General features: G+C 38.4%; 2 protein-coding genes across 2 annotated transcripts; one reads left to right on the top strand and one right to left on the bottom strand.

The window, feature by feature from the left end:
• The first annotated feature begins 1,276 nt into the window (after positions 1-1,276).
• Positions 1,277-9,833, top strand: LOC104225807 (uncharacterized). Its single transcript, XM_009777670.2, has 9 exons — positions 1,277-2,351; positions 3,163-3,292; positions 4,002-4,498; positions 5,712-5,792; positions 5,915-6,013; positions 6,642-6,755; positions 6,841-6,924; positions 7,687-7,758; positions 9,106-9,833. The coding sequence occupies exons 1-9, from the start codon at positions 2,031-2,033 to the stop codon at positions 9,370-9,372; spliced, it is 1,665 nt and encodes a 554-aa protein (XP_009775972.1). The 5' UTR covers positions 1,277-2,030; the 3' UTR covers positions 9,373-9,833.
• A 232-nt stretch (positions 9,834-10,065) lies between these two features.
• Positions 10,066-13,027, bottom strand: LOC104225808 (uncharacterized). The gene is made up of 3 exons (XM_009777671.2): positions 12,274-13,027; positions 11,121-11,369; positions 10,066-10,365 (listed from the first exon to the last, which is right to left on the bottom strand). The coding sequence occupies exons 1-3, from the start codon at positions 12,937-12,939 to the stop codon at positions 10,231-10,233; spliced, it is 1,050 nt and encodes a 349-aa protein (XP_009775973.1). The 5' UTR covers positions 12,940-13,027; the 3' UTR covers positions 10,066-10,230.
• Positions 13,028-23,086: the final 10,059 nt, after the last annotated feature.

The following is a 23,086-nucleotide window of genomic DNA, read 5'->3' as shown; positions in this document are numbered from 1 at the left end:
CACAATAAGCAAACAAATATCATTTTTTGCTTATTTTACGTTTATTTTCAGAATTAACTTTCAGTGCAAAACTATTAGCTTTAGATTGAACATAAATTGAATATTTTTAATTAATTACAAAAAAATTTAAATCATATTACCAATTTTCTTCTACAATCGCAAAAGATGGAGTTTCGTCAACTTAGGTTTGATGGGGTTTGGGGGAAAGAAATTAAAAAAAGCAAAGGCACTTAAAAAGAAAAGAAAATATGAAAAAGACCATTCATTTTTGGAGCCGAATGAGCCACGATATTGGGGAAGAAAACAGAAAGAGAAAGAAGAAAAATTAAAATGAAGCAAATAAAATTAAAAGAAGAATACAAGTACTGAAGGGATTATTAATATCAAAATGGAAAAAATATTTTCAGGGATGCGATTCTGGACTGTTCCATCTAGAGATCTCTCAAGTGCACTTTCTAACCAAAGCACCCACCTGCTTATTTTGTTCCTGGATGCTTACTAAAATTATTTGTTAATTTAATACTAATTGTTTACATAAAACAGTGGTTCCGCACCAAAAGCAATGGGTGCTAGAGCACCCATATGGCTCCACGTGCATCCGCCCATGCCAACAACAACAGAAGAAAGAAGAAGAAGAAGAAACGAAAGAGGAGAATGAGGAAGAGAAAAATGGCTGAAATTGTTTAAAAAGTGGGTACAAATTAAAACTTTAAAAAAAAATGAGTATAGATTAAATGGGAGCGACCAAATAAAATACCCCATGCAATTTTTACCTCTTTATTTGTTCTAGATATTACCAAACTTTACCTAATCATAATACATTACACTAAAATAGGAGCTGTGGCAGATTAAAAAAGCATTTAAAGATTTAGGATTGGTTTCTAATTCCTGTCCATAAAGATGAACGAGTTTGAAGTAAAATTTATTCGCGTTTACTATCAATCAATGACGACAGAATAAATAATACTAATTACTTTAAAGTTTAATCATAAGTAAGATATATAGAGAAAAAATTTTATTTTGAACAACTGACATTAGATTATTTAGTTAGGTATATCGAGCACATGTAAATATACGGGAAGACATTACCTTCTTAAGTCATGAGTCAACTTCGACTAACACCTTAAAAAAACAAAAATTTAAGTAACTGGATAAAGTGAAAAATAAAATGAAAAAGAGAAACGGTGGAAAATGGGGTCCAATCATCATGATTATTATCCCCTGTTATTTGTTAAACCTAAATTTACAAGTAAATGCCATAGATTTCCTTAAACTAAACTCTTCTCTCTCCCACACACACACACACACTAAAACAAGTCATCAGACACATTCTCTCTATCATCATCACTCTTGTCTCTTTCTCTCTCACACACACACATACTCTCTCTCTCTCTGCTTCTTTTCTTTTTGAGACTTTTTAACCTTATGTTTAGCACCTTTTTCACAAGGATTCCCTGAAAAAGCCTAGGGTTTCTTCACCCAAAATAAGAAAATCACACTCATAGAGAAAAGATGAAGAAGAATCAAAATACATTCAACACACATTCACTTGTAACCCAGTTAAAGATGGAAACTTTGTGATTGTTCAAGTCAAAAAGTACCAAGTCTTGTGCTTATATTTATTGGGAGTTGCTTTTTTGGAAACGTACATGTGAAGCAAATTACTGTTTTTTTTGTCTTTTTGGTTCTTATTATCTCATGTACCAACTGCCACTCTCCATCTAATACTACTTTTTGCTGCGTGAAGATGGAATCTTGTGGATCTTGTCTTTACTTGTTTCTGCTACTTGGGTGCTTGGATTTAATGAATTTATGATCTGGGTTTTCTTCTATATGCCTCAATTAGAGAGCTGATCCTGTAGTTAGCAGATATGTTTGTTATTAATGCTATGATTTCACAGGTTTGGTCATATGAGTTGTTCTCATATCAAAATGATGGTTACCAATAGCTGGTGTTTGGAACATTTTGAAAATTCGGGGTTTTTGGGTATTGTAGTTTTTCAGTTAGCTGTGTGTATATTAATTTAGTAATGGAGGACATTGGGTTATTTAAACAAGCTTGGATGTGGTTGCAATCAAAAAAGGATTGTTACTCTGTTGTGAGGACAGCTGCTGGCTGTTTTAGGGATAAAATTGCAATTTTTATTGAGCGGCATTGGCCAATTGTTTGCTGTGGATGTGCAAAACTAGGAAAAGGGCTCTTTATCTTGTTCAGATACTGGAAAGATTGTTTAGTACGGGGATGTCGATCGTTTGTTGGGCTTGGATCCGCCGCATTGCTAGTTATTATGTGGAGCTGTTTTCTAAGTTTAACATCGATGTCATGTCTGGTCTACGTGCTCCTTAGTATGGTATGGTTCTATTCCATTTCTGTTTGTGATTTTGCTAGAAGCTTTCTTTATCTGTAGCTTTCTACTTTTTTTGTCTGATTTGTGAGAATTGGCAGGATCTGCTACCTCTTCATTAATTGGTCGATCAATCAGCTTGATTCTGGTTTTATTGCATATGCATTGTACTTGTTAAGGCATTTAATGGCATACTAAATAAGATTTGAACATATCAACTGGTTTGTTGTTTAAATTAATGCTGCAGTAGTGTCCAAAAGTGCTTGTGTAGGGACTTTGCTCACAAGTATCTTTCGCAGGGGATTCTATGAGCAAGTACTACAGTTTTTGGTCCTTGTGATGATTTTTTCATACCTGTCATGCTTATTAAGTTCACTTTTTCTTATTGTCACATGAGAGACTATATGTTGCTTGACGATGTTCAAGATTATTATATTGTAGTATTACTTAGAAATCCAACTCCTTGAAGGTTGTATTAGACATAAAGCAAGTACCACTCTTTTCCTGTGTTTAGGGACATACAGATGTCCATGCCAATTGAATGGAGTATATTTAAAATTCAAAATTTTCCGTATTTATAATTTATAGTTCAATTAGAGTGCTTGAACTTCAACTTCATCTCTAGTTCTTGAATGAGAAAGGAAAGATATAGATGGTTACTGGAAATGGTCTCTTCTAGCTTCTTTTTTAGTCTTGTGCCACTACTACTCATTGGCCTTCCCTTTTCGCGAAAAAATACAGTATGCTATTCCACTTGTTTCATTTCCCTTTTCAATAATGAGGTGCTGATGATATCTGATACTTATTTGCTTTTCAGGGTGCTGCAGGTGCTGCTGTTCAGTATTTGGGTTGCACTCCTGGGCTTTTCATTGTGGGGCTCTTTGCTATTCTAGTTTTGTGGATGTATGCCAATTTTTGGATTACTGGTGTATTGTTTATAGTTGGAGGTTAGTTTGTTCCATCTAATGCAACTAGTTTGACCAAATTGCTTAACTTCATGTGCATGTTTTCTTTTCATTCATGGGTCAAACCATTCTTATTCAGTAAAAAATGAGACCTAATAAATGGACATGCGACTAGATAGTGTGATATCACTTGAAGGGTTACATTATTGCTTGCTTGAATCTCTTCATTACTTGAGATTTTATTAAATCTTATACGCAACCCAAAGTAAATATAGCTTTATTTTATTTGCTCTACAACATTCCCCATGAAGACGAAAACTTGGCAAGACATTTGTCTACTATTATCCTTGGGGTTAGGCGGGCAATAAAATTTAGATGGATTACATTGCATGAAAACTAGCGGTTAATTTTGGACATTCAATTGTATTATCCCTGCTCATCCAGCTGGATTCGGCTGCAGATATAGGATCTGGACTATTTGATGTGTGGACTGGATGGATGTTGTTTGTTTGGACTTTGGAATTTTCCTGTCCTGGGAGCACATGTAACTTAAAAAATTTAAATTAAGACAGAAAAGAGATACTATGGAGTAATCCTACTCTTTGAACTTCTTTTCATGTTCCTTATGGTATTGCTTCGATATGCTAAATTTCGAAAGTTATTTACTTTTCCATGGGAAAATTTGTATGTATGATATACCGTATTTTCAGATGTTATGCAACCTTTGATCCTTATTTTTGTGGCTTTGTAGGTTATCTATTTTCATTAAACCATGCAAGACTTGTGGTACTTATGGCTACCATATATGCTATGTATTGTGTAAAAGTTCGAGTTGGATATCTTGGAGTTGGTCTCTCAATAAACCTCGCGTTCCTCTCCAATGACTTAATGAACTACTTACTCCAGTGGTGTGACAATTTGAGTGAACGCACGCACGTTGAAGATTATAAAGAGTCTGAATCGTTTACTGAGGATGACTTCTCCACAGATTATGAATCATCTGTTCCTGTGGATGAACCTGAAAAGGTTCACGCTTGCAAAAGCAAAACATTCAGCGACGCTGCTTCTACTTCATCAGTTGTTACCAAACTGAAAGAACCCCCTGTTAAGCAAGTAATTAGAGAAGATGGAAATTCGCTTATTGAGATGAAGCGGATACTAGATAGTGCAGATCATTATGAAGCACTAGGGGTTTCTCGGCAAAAGAAAATTGATACTGTGCTGTTGAAAAAAGAATATCGGAAAAAGGTGTGTTATTTTTTTCACACACTATCTATTATCTTTCTGTTCATTCCTTCACTTAGAAATCTTAGCTGCCTCTCCATTAGAGTGACTGGTACTTGGTTGCTAAATGTAGTTGATTCAGCCTTGATGCCTACAGAAGAGGTCAATGCTGTTCAATGACAGCTATTATCAATTGGGAAAACTTCCAGTGGGATCTAAAACTGCTAGAGCAGACTCCTCTTCTTTCCTTTAGTGTTATTCCCCCGAATTTAAGAACTATAACACTTTTTTAGCGAAATCTTCAAACTATTATCTCTTTATATTACTGATAATAATAAAATTGTCATCTGCCTTGTATTGTTGCGAGCTGTTTTATGCAAATAGACATGAGCAACTGAAGTCAGGCAAATAAGGACCTGGTCATGACTCCTTTTTTTTTTTTTTTTTTTTTTTTGCAGACAATATATTTGTTTTGGTTTAATATACATTTATGACTAGTAACTTAGTGCCCTCCCCACAGTGTGAGATAAAACTGGGTATGTTGTTGTTGTTGTAACTTAGTGGAAGAAGGCAGATGAGGATGCGTGTGTGCAAATGTATTCTCTCACAGATATACTGATGTAACTAATCTATACATTATTAACTTATTGTCAGTGGGAAGTCACGTCTAATCATAATTTTTTTTTCCCTTGTTTCCTTCAGTTTGTCTTGCAAAGGTACAATTTCTCGGTTAGAATGTTATCAAGATTAATCTACCTTCTAGCAAGTCAAAATGTTGCCAGATAGGCTTAAGCTTTGCTAGACATCCAGGCAAAAGTTTAATATTATCTTCTTTGTGTGAGAGGTATTTAAAGCCAAGTGATGAGTGCGAATTACCTCACTTGTGGGGTTTTACTGGGTTATTGTTGTTGTTGATGAGTGCAAGAGACATCTACAGGAGTTCCATATCCAAATGACCTTATAACGAATTACAATGTATCATATTGATGTTGGTTGCTCATGCCGTCTTTTCTGATCTCGTTACATGTCAGATTGATACTAACTCGGGGTTCTGGAAACAGTGTATACAATGATATGAACAGAGATTTTAAACCTTCTAATTAGTTTGATGGATTTGAATTAGGCATCAAAATGTCTATGACATTCTTTGGCGCAAAATATTAAAATCTCATGTTTGATCTGATGATGTCATTTACCTTCAGTTTGATGTTAATTTTATATACATGTAATGCTTCAGGCAATGCTTGTGCACCCGGACAAAAACATGGGAAGTTCACTTGCCAGTGAATCATTTAAGAAACTTCAATGTGCATATGAGGTGATTACTATTTTAAAATTTGATTTATCTGGTAATTGTTATTATCAAAGTATTGTTGCTTCGTATTTGTTTGAGATGCAAACTGACCGTTATGGTTTTCTGATACTTTCATTTGTTTTCAGGTTCTTTCTGATGCTGTCAAGAAGCGAGACTATGATGAGCAACTCAGAAAGGAAGAGTCTAAGAGTGTAATGCAAAGATCAGCTAGCACTTCTAACCAGGTACAACTATCTGACTGAACTTTATTTACCTCCGGTGACTCAGGCACTAGTAGGCCGCATAACAATTTTACTAATGCTTGAACATAATACAACATCTTATCCTGCAAATAAAATTATTAACGCGGGAAAGGTTTCAATGAACTAGTGTTATCAGTTTAACTGGTAAAGAGTAGATTCAATGTCTGCACCGTCCTTCGTTGAACCACCGTTTTCTTGCTATGATGACACCAAATTATATCATGCGATACTTGTTGCCCAACCAAAAAGATCCACGTTAAAGCATTTAAGATGAAACGACAATTTCTGGGCGTATGCAGAAATTGTGAGATACCCTGGAATTATCGGAAGAAAGAATTTTTACTGGAATAAGAAGTTTCACGGTACGAGTCTAAGACTGATATATGAAACTTGGATTTTAGTTAAGAGCCTGTTCAGCTTTGTAATGTTTACCCAGGGAACTTGATGCAAATAGTTACGGATCGATCTTTAAAAAACAAAGGATATCTTTCTTGCAAGCCACCAGTTCTATGTCGATTTCTTTCATGTGATAAATAAGCTGCCAAAGTTTATCTTCAGATCCTTTAACAGGGAGAATATATTTCAAAATGACTCATTTGGTATGGTGCAGGAGTCCTCTAACTACTGCGCAGAAGAGTCGAGGCGTATCCATTGCACAAAATGTGGCAACTCGCACATTTGGATCTGCACCAATCGGACAAAGGCCAAGGCAAGATGGTGCCAGGTTGGTCATCCTCGGAATTGTCTGTTATGATTGCTGTTCCTCTCTTTCACTTGTTCAAATATTAAAGAAAGCTATTGGTGTTCAGGATTGTTGTCAATATCATCAAGCCAAAGATGGAGATGGATGGGTAGAATACAAAGGATCATTGGTTTTTAATCGACCTCAAAAGGTATTAATTTTCAGAGTAATTTCTTTGTGCTGAAGGATTGATGCAAATTAGTGTTCCATTTGGTTCTTTTACTAGTTCAGTTGATACTATCATTTAGGAAGAAATTATCATTTCCTGAATATCTTGGAAGTATATTTTTTAATTATGGGTTCTCAAAGCAAGGTGAAAATCTTTATGGCATCTTATACTTGATCATTATTTGTCTAGTTAGATTTTCAATAGATAATATAGGAATCAATTTATCAAAAAATACTTAAACCATTCAAATTCCTTGGGTACTCATGTACTTAATTTTCACCTCACCTTTATTACAAAGCTGTGAATTGTTAATGTTGCAAATAAGTAAATCCATCATCTGTCTGGAATTTTCTTCTGGTTTGGTCATTCTTAATCTTTGTCTGCAACTTTCCTCTGGTTTGGTCTATCTTAACATGTTTTTTGTATCAAGCTATGATATACAGGGGTGTTTGGTGTTTTTAACTGTTTATGAGTTGTGTTTTCATATGCCTAGAGGATTTCAATCAAACTGTTAGAACTCTGGCCAATTAGTATGCCAGAACTAGACAAAGGTCAAATCCAAAGATTTGAAGTCGGCATTTAGCGGCACGTTCATAGTGGTTTCTCTTCCTTTAGTATGTAATTTTTCTTATGATAACCACATTTTCACCTCATGCTTTTTATATTTTTTCACATTTTTCTGTTCTCTATGTGTACCAATAAAATGCTCATTCTTCATATGTTCCGTATTTACTTGTCATTCAGGCGGAGATACCTCGTGCATTCGTCTGTGCCGAGGGCAAGATATTCGATGTGTCAGAATGGGCCATATGTCAGGTCAGTGTTCTCTGTTATTACTCGTACAAAGTCAGATATAGATTTAAACTTATCTGTAGGATGCTTCAATTGGCTCTTTTTGTCTGTTTTGCATCACTGCTTTCATGACATCTTCATTGAGTAAATTCCTTGGATGGTCACCCAACTTATGGAGATATCTCAGCATACTCATTTTTGTTCCTCTCAGGACAACAAAGTCCCCAACTATTGCCAATTGACTTAAAAAATAAATACCACAGATTTACACACAATGTTATATTAAAACTTAATTTTTTTAATAATAAAACTCATTTAATTCATGATCTTTATATCCATTTTTCACTAGATTGATAACTGAGAGTACTTTTATGAAGTAAACTATTCCTACTATATTTATTTAGACCACTAAATTATAAGAAAAATGATTAAGGATCCTAGAATTTGCACAACTGATAAGTTAGCTTGGATCATTATGCCTTAAGATGTTGCATATAAACTGTCAATCAAGTATTGTTGCTGTTATATGCCAAAAGTTGGTCCAATGAATTGAACCTCCAGTATTTTTAGAATCTCTCATGATATATGCTAATTTAAATAAAACGCGTCACAAAGAAACAGTCATGCAAACTTAAGATGGAGATGTTTAATACCAACTCTGGTAACAACCTTTTTATTGCTTACTAAGGTCAACCACTCCTTCCACGCCAAAAGACACATTCACAAAACCATGGCAAGCTTTACCAATTCTTTCCACTATGGAGCTCATGTTTGTTTCTCATTGTGGAATTTATAACACTTGTGAAAAAGAAAGAATGAGGTAGGACCAATATCTGCTAATTTAAACTCTCATAGATATAAGGATCATGGATTAAATGAGTTTATTATTAAAAAATAGAATTTTAATATGATATGGCATGTCAAATGTGTGATATTTATTTTCTAAGTCAAATAGCAATAGATGGGTGATTCTTGTTGTCTTAAAAGAAACAAAAGTGACTGGTGGGATATCTCCTTAAGTTGGGTGACCATCCAGGGAATTTACTCCATCTTCATTCTAAACATCATTGTCATCGTTTTCTATGTATGTTGATAAATGTTTTTTTTTTGGGGGGAGTGACACGAAGCTGGTGGATAAGAAATTGATTGTTCAACCTGTTGAAAAAATAAAATATCAAATATGTTTGGCTTCCGTGTTGTGGTCTCTCTGCAACTTATTTTGCAACTAGTAGTCATTGCTCCTGTGGAAGTAATAGAATAATCCCAGCATCAAAACTATTGTTCTGAAAAAAGAAAAGCTATTATTGTGAAAAAAGATTGAAAAATGACGTTTTCTGCTAGTACTTGTGTTGACCAATCTCCTCTGTGCAGGGTATGGCCTGTAGACCGAATACCCATAGGCCGAGTTTCCATGTAAACATGGTTGGATTAGAGAAATCAACCCAGAGATCCCATTCAAGCAGGTATCCCTGGGAGTTGGATGCTGAGATGACAGATGAAGATGAAGAATTCGAGCTGTGGCTCCAACAAGCTCTAGCTTCTGGACTTTTTTGCGAAACTCCAAAGCGCAGAAAGACTTGGAGTCCTTTCAAGTTGAATCAGATGAAAGGAAAGAAGCAATGGAGAAGGTCTTCATAAGCACATGCATCAAAATTGGCTATGAATTTGTGCATGCCACTCTTTTGATGGATCAACATCCACTGCCCCTAAAATCAGGACAAAACAAAAAATGAGGATAATAACACACGAAGCGATATCTTTAAGGTTTCCTTATGCATCACTCGAAGATGACTGAGCTTCTCATCAAGGGAGAAGCCATACGTTGGCTTGGCTAAGGAAGTAAAAATGTGCTGGTTTAGCTGATCCATTTGTAAATAGCATCCTAATTATGTGGCAGCATTTATCTATTGCGATGCTCGGTTTTTTATCAAGATCCTTTTGGATTGAGTAGGAGGTACAAAACTGAGTAAATCTTTGTACATCTGATGATCCTGCCTGGATTTGTACTATTTTAGGTGCAATAAATTTCAGAGAAGATATTGTACTTTTTATGCAATTGTAGGACAATTCATATTATTGATTCCACTGCATTATCCACATATTTAGAAGCGAGATGTACATTTTTTTCCTGCCACTGCACATAGTTAGATCAGGATCATCTTCCAACAAAACTGAAATAATAGATCATGTTAACTCTAATCCTAGTTTCATTAGTTGCAAGCAGAAAGCAGTGTATTTTGTTACATTGTTCAAACTATATTCTAGTATTGAAGTGTGATATGCTATTTGGTAACCAGGAGTGTCTTTTTCTTAGTGTGTACTTGAGAGAAGTTAAAAATTCTTTGCACAAGATCAAAGATAATCAAAAAATTATCATCATTCAGCAAACTCCAAGTATCATAGTTGACATTTTCAGACCCAAGAGAACAGTATTGGTTCCCCCCCCCCCCCCCCCACATCCTTCCCCTTAATTTCTTTGGCTCTTTCTGTTACAGATCACCTTCCTCTAAATCCAGTTATAAATCTGTGGATGCCAGCAAAATCTGATATCATCTTCACTTTAGAAAAGCTGTCTTGCTTCTTAGTCTCAATATACTGGACTAAGAATTTGCTCTGTTCTTCACCATTTGTCTGCAGCACCATGATGAAGAGCATTAATAAGCAAATAAAAAGAGAGAAGCTTTTGCAATGCAAGTATCAAGGCAAAATGGCCTCGGAGCCACCTAAACTTGCACCCATTTGTCAACCGGTAAACAAACTTATAATCTTTCCCTTCTAACACCTCTACTTGAGAAAATGACTACTAATAAGCATTTTGTATTGAACATGTTCATCAATTGCTCTGACACGAATGCCATGCCATGTCACATAACGTGTTCATCAATTGCTCTGACACGAATGCCATGTCACATGCTTGATCTTTATTATATGACATGTGGAGTTTTTGGGTCCCACATTTTGAAAAAAAATAGTTTATTAGATTTTTAGCTTATTTTTCTTTCTCTTTTTTTCCACCGTAGCTCTGTCGATAGTCCACCAACGAGAAGGAGAGAGGGATAGGTTTTTTCTTTTTCTTTTTCATTTATATTTTTTTTCTGAATCTAATATTTTTTAATAAAAACAATTCTATCTACGCGCTTTGACAACGTGATTTTCACTCAATGTGGCCATGTCAGCTACATCGATTTCACATAGGCACGGTCAACGGTCAAAAGTATTTATTAGTAGTTATTTTCTCAAGTAGAAGCCTTAAAATGGGAAAATTATAAGTTTATTTACCGTGTTGACAAATGGGTACAAATTTAAGTGGCCCTGAACCCATTTTGCCAAGTATCAAAGAAGACATGCTCAAAATCATGTTTACTCATATATGAGTGGTTGGTTACCTCAAATGCAAAGAAACCACCAGGTTTCAACATTGAAACAGCCCCATCACAAAGATGGATAAGATCATTCATACCACTTACTCCGCCATCCAACGCTAGTCTAGGTTCATGTCTAGCCACTTCAGCTTGTAGCCCATCAATATCTTTGTTTGGAATATATGGTGGATTACTAACCAGTCCCACAAATTCTCCTTCATCATCTTCTCTCAATGGCTCAAACCAGGATCCTTGCTTTACCAACACTTTTTCCTGCCATACACAATACAAGAAAATGTACAATTCACTAATTCTATAGAAAATTCTGAATTTTTTTTTATCAAGAAAACCCAAATTCTCATCTTTCTTCAGCCACAAAGATTTTAAGACTCACCACTTTGTTTAGACTAACCAAGTCTCAAACAAGTTTGGGACGGCTATATGAATTCCCATTGACCATGTCTACTAGTCCCTCCTTTTCAAATTAGATGAGGTTCTTTACTTTTTAGTCTGTTCCAAAATAAATGATACATTTCTAAATTTGGAAATAATTCAACTTTAAACTCTTCATTTTACCCATTTTACCCTTAATGAAAAGCTTTTATAACCACATAAATGTCATGGCCCCACAAAGTTTTTACCCCTTCACCTTTTAATACCACAAGTTTCAAACGTTTTTTTTTTCTTTAACTCCGTGCCGAGTCAAACTACCTCATCTAAATTGAAAAGGATGGAGTACTATTTAGATTCATCTGAGGCCAACATCATACATTTGCAAGACTAACTAATACTGCAAGCCTTTTAAAGTCGAAATTGATTCAATTAGCTTTAACGTCAAACAAGAAGCATATTAAGAGCCAGTAAACAAAACAGAACAAAACACTAACCTCCAACTAGAGATTTTAAGAATCACCATTTTTGCTAGACTAACCACAACAACTAGTCCTTAGTCCCAAACAAGTTAGGGTCGGCTATATGAATTCCCACTGACCATGTTTATTATACTACTTAGATTCATCTGAGGCCAACGTCATACATTTGCAAGACTAACCAATACTGCACACTTATAAAAGTCGAAATTGATTCAGTTAGCTTTAAAGATCAACCAACTTGAGAAATTCGACTTAAAAGTCTCAAACAAAAAGAGCCAATAAACAAAATTGAAGAAAACACTAACCTCCAAACCATACCTCTGCACATTATAAGATGCAACAGCAGCAGCAACAGGGCTTATGTCAGTAGCAACAACTCTACCAGAATTACTCAAAATCCTTGCAATCCCAATAGCAAGTGCACCACTTCCAGTCCCTAAATCAGCCCATAGGCCTTCCCTTAACTCCTCATTCTCCTTAATAGAATCTTCTACAAGGTCCACAATCAGCTCGGTCTCAGGCCTTGGTATTAAAACCCCTTCTTCTACACTCAAAACCAAATCCCTCCAATGCTCACAACCCACCACATACTGAAACGGCCTTCTTTCTTCTACCCTTTGTTTCCACAACGTATATAGTTCTTCTAAAGATGTCCTGATTGAAACTGGGGTGGCATTATCGTTATAATTGTTGTGGGTTTGGTGTGAGAGTGATTTGGGTTGTTCGAGTGCATCTTCAACGAGCCAATTTAGCTCTCGGAGCAACAGGTCGGAGTCTGGACCATTGTCTAGGTCCAAGAAAGTGGAACCCACAGAAGAAGCTAGGGATTTAGCCCAAAGGTGCCATTTCTTGAGGTCTGATAAGGTTGTTTTGAAGATAGGTGGCTTTAGAAATAGCGGTGTTTGAGGTTTGACTGAGGTTGCTAGACAAACAGCGCAACATGAGATGGGTCGAATGAAGCTCAACCTCATCTCTCCCAACTCTCTCGCCAGTCGCAACTCCGTACCTTCTTGTGGATATTTTAACACCAGTCCGACTCCCCAATAATAAGATCATAACTAATTAAAAATGAGTTTCAAAGAATCTGCAATATTAAACAATCTATTATCATTATATAAAGGGATAATAATCAAATTTGCCTCTATTGTTCGATTTTAGATTAAATATAGCTCCGTTAATCTATGGGCTTTGTACACGGTTGAAACCAGGGCCCACCCAATTTTACTATTTGACCGAGACTAGAGTTGCATCGAAGGTCGACTCCTTAGTGGATCAAACCAAAGCACGAGGACAAGGTACCGAGTTTGGGAATTGAGGTACCTGTCGAAATCAAGGCCAGTGGCGATCGAGACCAAATGAGATAGACATCGAGCAAAATCGGAGATAACACAATAACAAAAATGCGAGATATCTGTGACTAGTCGAAGATCATGGCATTAATCTCGGAACGGATCAAATCAGGAACAATTGATCAGCTAATCATGGGATTTCCTTATGTAATTAGAGTTATACCATAAGTAGAATTCCTCTACTATATAAAGGGAGGGGGGGTTTAATCATTTGTAAGACACATCGTTCACACATATCAAAGCAATATAACATTTTTTCTCCAGCTTATATTCTTGTTCGTCAGCTTGCTTATTTCTTAACTATTTTAGCATTAATCAATTCGAGGGCACTCTAGCTCGAGGGCTGAATTACGTTACAACACTGGTTTGTTTTGTCTTATTGTTGATTTCTATTACTAATCTTCATATTTATCAATTGGTATTAGGTGAAATCACGTGTCCTTAAAACCACATTATATGTTTAATTGTTATCCAATTTTAAGGGTAAACAGTTTGGCGCCCACGGTGGGGCTAAGGATAATAGTGATTGCTTGGTATTAATTCTCATAACACACACTGCTTTACGCTTGTTCTCGTAAGTGTCTTTGATTTCAAGAATCAACATGTCAAACTCTCAAGTAGCACCTACTCACACAAACAACGACCTTGGTCTTCATGGCGAGAACGAAAACATAGCCGCCCTGAAAAACGGAGTACCTCCAGTCAATCCCGATGGACTACCGGTCATAGACCCAGTCGATGTCAGCTCCCACATTGCCATTAATGGGAATTTGGGCGTCGACCCTGAAAATAGCATCCGCAAAATGCTCGAGCAGCCGGTCAGAACGCACAGAGCAGCGGAGAAGGCATAATTAGCCTTCGAATGATATTCGAGATGTTGCAGAGTCAACAAGCTGCGATAGCACAACTTCAAAATCAGAATCGAGCACCAAGGAGAATTGAGCTCGAAACATCACAAGAAGTTGTTCATAGAGCCGAACCTGTACTAGAGAAACCGAACGCCAATGAATCGGGGACTGACGCCACCATTATGAAAATGCTCGAGGAGCTCCTTGGTGCTCGAATGATATTCGAGATGTTGCAGAGTCAACAAGCTGCGATAGCATAACTTCAAAATCAGAATCCAGCACCAAGGAGAATTGAGCTCGAAACATCATAAGAAGTTGTTCATAGAGCCGAACCTGTACCAGAGAAACCGGACGCCAATGAATCGGGGACTGAGGCCATCATTATGAAAATGCTCGAGGAGCTCACTGAATGGATTGAATCAGGTGAAAAGAAAATCGAGGCTAATGACAAAAAGGTCGAAACATACAACTCCCGGGTTGACCAAATATCGGGGGCACCACCGATTCTAAAGGGTTTGGATTCGAAGAAGTTCGTGCAGAAGCCTTTCCCTCCAAGTACGGCTCTGAAGCCCATCCCAAAGAAATTTCGCATTCCAGAAATTCACAAATACAATGGAACCACCGACCCTAATGAGCATGTCACTTCTTATACATGCGTAATAAAGGGGAATGACTTAGAAAATGATGAGATTGAATCCGTTTTATTGAAAAAAATTGGAGAAACTTTATTGAAAGGGGCGATGATATGGTACCCATAATTTGCCACCCAATTCCATCGATTACTTTGCCATGCTTGCAGATTCCTTCGTAAAGGCACACGTCGGGGCAATAAAGGTTGCGATTAGGAAGTCGGACCTCTTCAAAGTGAGACAAAAGAACAACGAAATGTTAAGGGAATTCGTATCTCGGTTCCAGATGGAACGTATGGACCTACCCCCAGTCACAGCTGATTAGGCTGTTCAAGCTTTCACTCAAGGTTTGAACGAACGAAGTTCGATAGCATCACGACGACTAAAGTAGAATTTAATTGAATATTCAGCTGTGACCTGGGCCGATGTATATAATCGATATCAGTTGAAGATCATGGTCGAGGATGATCAATTGGGAACCCCTTCTGGTTCCATTTACCCAAATAGGCCCATCGGTAGAATTCAAAGGGACATCGATAGAGAACCCCGATCGAACAGAGATCGGTACCAACCATACATCGCAGATTGTAAAAACAACGGCCCAGGACGTAATCCCGTTCAAAAAGATCAAAGAAATGATCGAGGACATAGCTCCCGAGGGCTCATGAGTAAAAGTGGATTCGATAAACATGCCGAGCCCACAGAAGCACCACGACTATCAAAATACAACTTCAGCATCGATGCATCGGGTATTGTGTCAGCCATTGGACGGATCAAGAAAACTAGATGGTCCAAACCCCTACAAACCAATCTAGCTCAAAGGAACCCTAATCAAATATGCAATTACCATGGTACCCACGGTCACAAAATCGAAGACTGCATACAGCTGAGGGAGGAGGTAACTTGTTTATTCAACGAGGGCGCTTTCGAGAATTGTTACGTGACCAGACCAAGAATCACTTCAAAAACAGGGATTTGAATAGGTAAAACAAGCAGGAAGAGCCACATCATATGATTTATATGATCGTTGAAGGGGTCGATATTCCTCAAGGACCGGTATTTAAACATACCAAGGTGACATCACAAGGGAAAATCGAACTTGGGACTACTTACCAAAAGAAACTTTGTTTTTCAACGACGAGGATGCATAAGGGGTCGAAAAACCTCACAATGACACACTGATAATATCTATCCTTATGAATAAAATTCAAGTTAAACGTGTGTTGATTGATCCAGGTAGTTCGGAAAACATTATTCGATCAACGGTCATAGAGCAACTCAGACTCCAAGATCAAATCGTGCCCACAACTCGAGTACTTAACGACGTCAACATGGCAAGTGAAACCACAAAAGGGGAAATTATTTTGCCAGTAAATATGGCTGGAACCGTAGAAGATACAAAGTTCCATGTGGTCAAAGGTGACATGAGGTACAACACGCTACTCGGAAAGCCTTGGATCCATAACATGAGGGCAGTGCCTTTGACGCTTTATCAAGTCCTAAAGTTCCCAACATCAGAAGGAATCAAAATGGTGTACGGTGAACAACCCGCCGCTAAAGAAATGTTTGTAATCGACGAAGTAGAACTGGTATCGACGCTTTCATTAACAAAGGGATCAGAGTCAAAGGGAAAGCAAGAAGTCAAATAGCAACCACAGTCACCGGCCTCGGCCAGATCGGAGGAGCATGAAACTTTCGAGGATGATGATTGTATGATACCTCAAAACTTCGTAATCCCCCATGATTCTAATGCAACGAAGTCAATGGTCAAAGAGTTGGAACAGATCATGCTGATCGAGCATCTGCCCGATCGAAAGGTATACCTAGGCACGAGGTTAACCCCCGAGCTCAAGAAAAAACTAGTTCAATTCCTTTTAGATAACATGGATTATTTTGCTTGGTCCCACCTAGATATGACATGTATCCCACCAGAGATTACTACGCATCGACTAAGCTTGGACCCAAAGTTCCGACCGGTAAAATAAAAGAGAAGGCCCAGTCCGAGGTAAAACATGCATTCATTAAGGACGAGGTAACCAAACATCTCAATATAGGTTCCATTCAGGAGGTAAAATATCCCGAATGGGTAGCAAACATAGTACTAGTCCCTAAGAAGGGAAATATACTTAGAATGTGCGTAGACTACAAGGATTTAAACAAAGCATGCCCTAAAGATTCTTTTCCTCTGCCGAATATCGATCGCATGATCGATGCCATGGCCGGCCACGAGATCTTTAGTTTTCTCGAAGCCTACTCCGGGTACAACCAAATACAAATGAACCCAGAAATCAGGAAAAGACTTCGTTCATCACTAAATACAGCACCTATTGCTATAATGTAATGCCGTTCAGACTAAAAAATGCTGGTGCTACTTATCAATGCCTAGTAAATCGAATGTTCGAAGAATAAATAGGTAAATCAATGGAGGTTTATATTGATGATGTGTTAGTTGAATCCCTGCGAGCAGAGGACCATTTAAAATATTTGCAGGAGACCTTCAACATACCGAGAAAATACAACATGAAGCTCAACCCGGAGAAATGTGCATTCGGGGTCGGTTTGGGCAAGTTCCTCGACTTTATGGTATCAAATCGGGGGATCAAAATCAACCCCATAAAATCAAGGCAATTGAAGACATTACAGTTGTTGATAATGTCAAGGCTTTACAAAGGTTAACAGGGCGCATAACCGCCCTAGGTCGATTTATTTCGCGGTCCTCAGATAGGAGCCACCGATTCTTCTCACTACTTAAGAAGAAGAGAAATTTTGCATGGACCCCGGAATGTCGATAAGCCTTGGAGGAACTCAAACGATACATGTCGAGCCTGCCATTGCTTCACACCCCAAAAGCGGACGAGCAACTCTACTTATACTTAGCGGTCTCAGAGATAGCGGTAAGTGGTATCTTAGTTCGAGAAGAGCAAGGTACACAATTTCCTATTTACTATGTCAATAGGACCCTAGGTGAGGCCGAGACCTGGAACCCACACTTAGAAAAATTAGCGCTCATTTTAATAAGCGTCTCTAGGAAATTAAAACCATATTTTCAATGTTACCCAATTTGTGTTGTAACCACCTATCCCTTTTGCAACATTTTTCACAAGCCCGAACTCTAGAGTCGATTGTCCAAATGGGCTATCAAGATCAGCGGGTACGATATCGAGTATCAACCCCGAACGACCATCAAGTCTCAAATCTTGGCAGACTTTGTGGCCGACTTCACGCCAGCCCTTGTACCCGAGGTCGAAAAGGAACTATTATCAAAATCAGGTACATTATCGGGGGTGTGGTCCCTCTTCACAGATAGCGCTTCGAACGTGAAGGGGTCCGAGATAGACATCGTTTTGAAGCTGCCCATAGGTAATACAATTAGATAGTCTATTAAAACTTCAAAATTAACTAACAATGAGGCTGAGTATGAGGATATGATTGCAGGTCTCGAGCTAGCTAAGAGCTTGGGACCAGAGGTTATCAAGGCCAAGTGTGACTCCCAACTTGTGGTAAATCAAGTCAACAAAACTTTGCCCTTGCAAATTTGGGATCATCGATCGAAGATAATGAACTTAGCTCGAGGACTGTCGTACACCTTTCGAGGTTAGTAATCGAAGAAGGGCACGCCGAAATAAACTCCACAAATCTAACTTGGGATTGGAGGAATAAGTACATCGAATACCTAAAGAATGGGAAGCTTCCATCAGAGCCTAAGGAATCGAGGACTCTACGCTTGAAGGCCGCACGATTCACATTGGATGAGGATGGAACACTATATAGGGGAATGTTCGATGGACCGTTGGCAAAATGTTTGGTACCAGGAGACACCAACTATGTTTTATGGGAAATTCATGAGGGCACTTAGGGAAATCATTCTGGTTCCGAGTTATTGTTTCACAAAGTCATCAGAGCAGGGTACTATTGGGCCAATATGGAAAAAAATACAAAAACATTTGTTCGAAAGTGCGACAAATGTCAAAGATATGCAGCGATGATCCACCAACCCGGAGAGCAACACCACTCAGTCCTATCCCCATGGCCATTCATAAAATGGGGAATGGATATCGTCGGCCCTCTTCCATCGGCCCCAGGTAAAGCTAAATTCATTTTGTTTATGACTGATTATTTCTTTAAATGGGTTGAAGCACTGGCCTTCGAGAAAGTCAGAGAAAAATAAGTCATAAACTTCGTTTGGGACCACATTATATGCTGATTCAGGATGGCTGTCGAGATCGTATGCGACAATGGAAAGCAATTCATCGGCAACAATGTGACAAAGTTTCTCGAAGACCACAAAATAAAAAGGATCATGTCAACGCCATATTATCCTAGTGGGAACGGGCAGGCTGAATCGAAAAACAAGACTATCATCCAAAATCTAAAGAAAAGATTGAACGAAGCTAAAGGAAAATGGAGAGAAATATTGCCCGAGTTCTTTTGGGCATATCGAACAACATCGAATTGCAGTACATGGGCAACACCGTTCTCTTTAGTATATGGTGCCGAAGCTCTGATCCGGTCGGAGTCGGGGAACCTAACTTCAGGTTTCAGTATTCAAAGGAAGAGTCAAATCAAGAGGCTATGAATATGAGCCTCAAATTGCTAGATGAAATACGGGAAACCGCCCTCGTTCGAATAGCAGCACAGAAATAGCGGATCAAAAGGTATTACAACCGAAGAGCCAATCTTTGACACTTTAAAACCAGGGACTTAGTTCTGAGAAAGGTCACCCTCAATACTCGAGAAACAAAAGAATGAAAACTTGGCCCGAACTGGGAGGGACCGTATCAGGTCCTTGATATCGTCGAAAAAGGATCCTACAAACTTGGCACGATGGACGATGAGCAATTACCAAACAATTGGAACGTATCACTCCTGAAACGATATTATTGTTAAGGTATGACCTTCTCCATTTTTTGTTTATATTTTATAATAACCAATTACAGGTGTTCAATCGAAGTCGTCAAAGGATTTTTCATCACAAAGTCCTTAGGTCTGAAAGCACGCGTTTCACTCTTTTTTCCTTAGACCGGTTTTTGTTCCAAATGAGTTTTTACGGCGAGGTTTTTAATGAGGCAACCATTATTCGTGCTAACTTAGAACAATTCAACAGTATCCAAGGCTTCTTTACAATCAACCTCGAATAGTGGGGGGCTTCACTCTCGGATGTCAACTTTGCTACAAGGAAGATACTTCGTGTCAACTAGATCTCGATAGGTAAAATTTTGTAAGGGCCAAATGGACAAATGAGCCGTGCCCATGTAGATTACTCGAGCCCTAAAGGCAAACATGTATGAATGTATAATCTATTGAGAGAAGTATTTTTCCTTGCCAAATATTTCATGCCTTAGAGAAATTTTTATTTTACAATTTCATACTTTTGGTCTATTGTTGAAACATGCTTAAGAGCCGATCATAAGTGTAGTTCAAACAACTTACCCCATACTCGGAGACTGCCTTCCGAAAAATCAACGTAATTAAATTATTAGAGTCTCAAGATCATAAGACCTTAAAAAGGCAACCCTCATTTTAATAGGCCATGGCCACCCTTCTTGGGGACTGACACTTCGAACAATATGGGGAAACAAGCCTAAGAGGAAAATCCCATGTTAAAGGCTACGACCAAACTATCACGATTCGGAGACGTCCAAATTTCATAATAAAATAGGCTTTCTAATATCTTCACAAAATCGGTTAAAAAGGCTACCCTCGGCAAAATTATAAAAGGTTTCGATAACACCAACCCTCGAAAACCCTAAGGGGTACCAGATTTTTCAAACTCTCGAATAACCTTATTTCATGCTAAGGCATAACAAATTTTTATATGATTAACGTTTTAAGACGAAAATGGAAAATGGCCATTCTTTTGAGGTCATATCGGCCTAATTCAAGAGCCTAAGGGTCGTTTTATTTTTTGAGTTCGAGAAGTCATCGTCATTCAACTAAAACCTAAGGGTCTTCCTACTTTGAGTTTGAGTAGTTACTCACTTGATTGTAAAGACTACACTAGTCAGACCTCGATCAAATTGCCTAAGCTTCGAACTTGTGAACAAAATTTTCATAAGGCATGAATGAAACACAAGGCATATATTGAAGTGAAAACAAGTCAGAGAGAAAAAAGGTTTTTTATGTATAAAGATATTTACAAGGACCGATCAGGGTCCTATACAAAAGATCAAAAATAAAAATCCTAAGGTTTCTAACTATTCTCGGAGGCAGCTTCCTCTCTACCGGGGGTCCTCCCTACTCTCGGACCCGCTCTTGCTCCCGGCAATATTGTCATCATCGGAGGAGGCCAATGCCTTAGCATTGTCTTCGAGATTTTGGCCTTCCTTATCTCGTCAGTAAGATCGAAACCTCGAGCATGGATCTCCTCGAGGGTTTCCCTCCGAGATTGACACTTGGCAAGCTCGGCAATTTAAAGAGCTCAAGTTTGAGTGGCCTCAAAAGATTCTCTTGCTTAGGCTTGAGCATCTTCAGCATCAGATCGGTAGACGACCATGATCGCCTCCGCGTCAACCTTTGCTTTTTCTGCCTCAAATTTAGCTTTTGCGATTTTGGTGGCTAACCGAGCCTCAAGCTCTTCTATTTTCTTGGCCTAAGCTGAACCTTTCTCCTTCATGTCTTGAAGCTGACTTTCGGTCGATGGCAATTAGGATCGAGCCTGAAGGTCTCTGCCTTCATCATGTTACCCTCCCTACGGAGATGTTCGATCCTCTCAGCCTTCTTCTTAACCTGTGAGATTGAAATGTTAGCCATCATCCCCGAACTGATACCATGAGCTTATAAGATTTTCATTACCTGCTCAATTAGGTCAGTTTGTTCTTTGTGAGCCGTGGCCAATTCGACTCGGAGGTCCTTGATCTCCTCTTCTTTTTGCCTATTGAGAAGTTTTATGGCATTTCTCTCCTCTGTGAGCCAATTTGAAGATCAACCTCACATTGGCCCAGCTCTGCTCGAGATTTGGAAAATGCCTCCTAATGGAGTGCCAAGGCCTATGCAGAAAGAGGAAAGGAAATTAAACAAGAAAAGAAGAAACAAACACAAGTGTGATATCGACGAAGGGATTTGAGACTTACCCGACTTAGGACTTGTTGAGCCGCATCGAAGATACTTGATGTTTCATTTAGGTCGGTAGCATCTTTGACTCCGATAAAGTGACCACGAAATAAGTCCTCCCCTCCGTGGGCTCCTTCCACATCGGGAGTCCTTATAGCTTGGGCATCCTGAATTGCCTCCTCGGAAAATGCAGGGAGAGTCAGCGAATCTCCAATTCTTATTGCCCCAAGTGAGTCACTTGGGGCGTTCTCTTCATTTCGAAGGGCCTCGGAGCTGGCACCTTCAGACATACCCGCTGATTGCTCATTTCGGCGGGAGGCATCTTCAGTCTCCAACAACTCAGGGACTTTGCCTAGGTCCTCTTCCAAGACCCCCTCGGTTTGAGGCGGAGTCTCTTCAACCCTCACCGACTTAGAGGCCTTTGGGGCCTCGGTGTTCCTCTTCACTCTGGCCACCGGTTCAGAGCCATCATCTTTATTTTCTTCTACTTCCTCCCTTAACTGCTGAACAACCTACGCAGGCAGGGCGATGGTGTCTTTATTCTGCTTACAAGCCAGATTTTTCTTGGGCTTTGGATACTTGGAGGTTGAGATCATTTTCCTTTTTTTTATCCTTCATCGGTTTCGGGGCCCGGGGCAAAGTCTCCTCCTCACCAGACGGGGGCCTCACGAAAGCATCTTTTCCAAGGCCTGTATGAAAGGAAATCAAGCGAGTATGAAAGAGACACTTTAACAAAAATTATCAAATACATGAAAAGGTGCTTACCATGATTTTTGTCCTCCCATCTGCCCCTTTCTAAATCGAGCCATGAGCGCTCAATGTACGAAGAAGTCGAGGTCAAGTCCCTAACCCAACTCTCGAGGTTAGGCATTGCACCGTGCATCTAAGAGACTTGTTACATCCTGTACTTTAATATTAGAATGAGTCATAGTAATCCATATGAGCTTGAAGGGATTAAAACCATTCATGAGGTTATAAAGGATTTGTGACTATATTATTGTAAGACCCCGTAAGTTTAACAACCTTGATACCTTTATATACTTTTGATATGGTATTTTGAGTGAAATATTTTTGTAAATATAGTTTGAAAAATATGATTTTATATAGTTATTAATATTACTTCTTTTGAATATGCTTTAAATTATACACATAATATGAGAAAGTTTATAAAATTTTCTTTATTGTAAAGATAGAAATTATTTTCTCACAAGAAAAGAAGGTTATCTTTTTACCATTTTAAGA

Source organism: Nicotiana sylvestris, chromosome 7 (assembly GCF_000393655.2).
Source record: "Nicotiana sylvestris chromosome 7, ASM39365v2, whole genome shotgun sequence".
NCBI classification, from domain to species: domain Eukaryota; kingdom Viridiplantae; phylum Streptophyta; class Magnoliopsida; order Solanales; family Solanaceae; genus Nicotiana; species Nicotiana sylvestris.
This window is presented reverse-complemented; position numbering and strand designations above follow the sequence as displayed.

Bases quoted from the DNA above. Each gene is read 5' to 3' on its own strand.
- LOC104225807 (XM_009777670.2), top strand. From the start codon at position 2,031: ATGGAGGACATTGGGTTATTTAAACAAGCTTGGATGTGGTTGCAATCA. The intron at 2,352-3,162 runs GTATGGTTCTAT...TTTGCTTTTCAG, and splicing joins TCTACGTGCTCCTTAGTATG to GGTGCTGCAGGTGCTGCTGT. The intron at 3,293-4,001 runs GTTAGTTTGTTC...GTGGCTTTGTAG, and splicing joins TGTATTGTTTATAGTTGGAG to GTTATCTATTTTCATTAAAC.
- LOC104225808 (XM_009777671.2), bottom strand. From the start codon at position 12,939: ATGAGGTTGAGCTTCATTCGACCCATCTCATGTTGCGCTGTTTGTCTA. The intron at 11,370-12,273 runs GTTAGTGTTTTC...TGTGTATGGCAG, and splicing joins TGCAGAGGTATGGTTTGGAG to GAAAAAGTGTTGGTAAAGCA. The intron at 10,366-11,120 runs GTAACCAACCAC...ATGGTGCTGCAG, and splicing joins GTGGTTTCTTTGCATTTGAG to ACAAATGGTGAAGAACAGAG.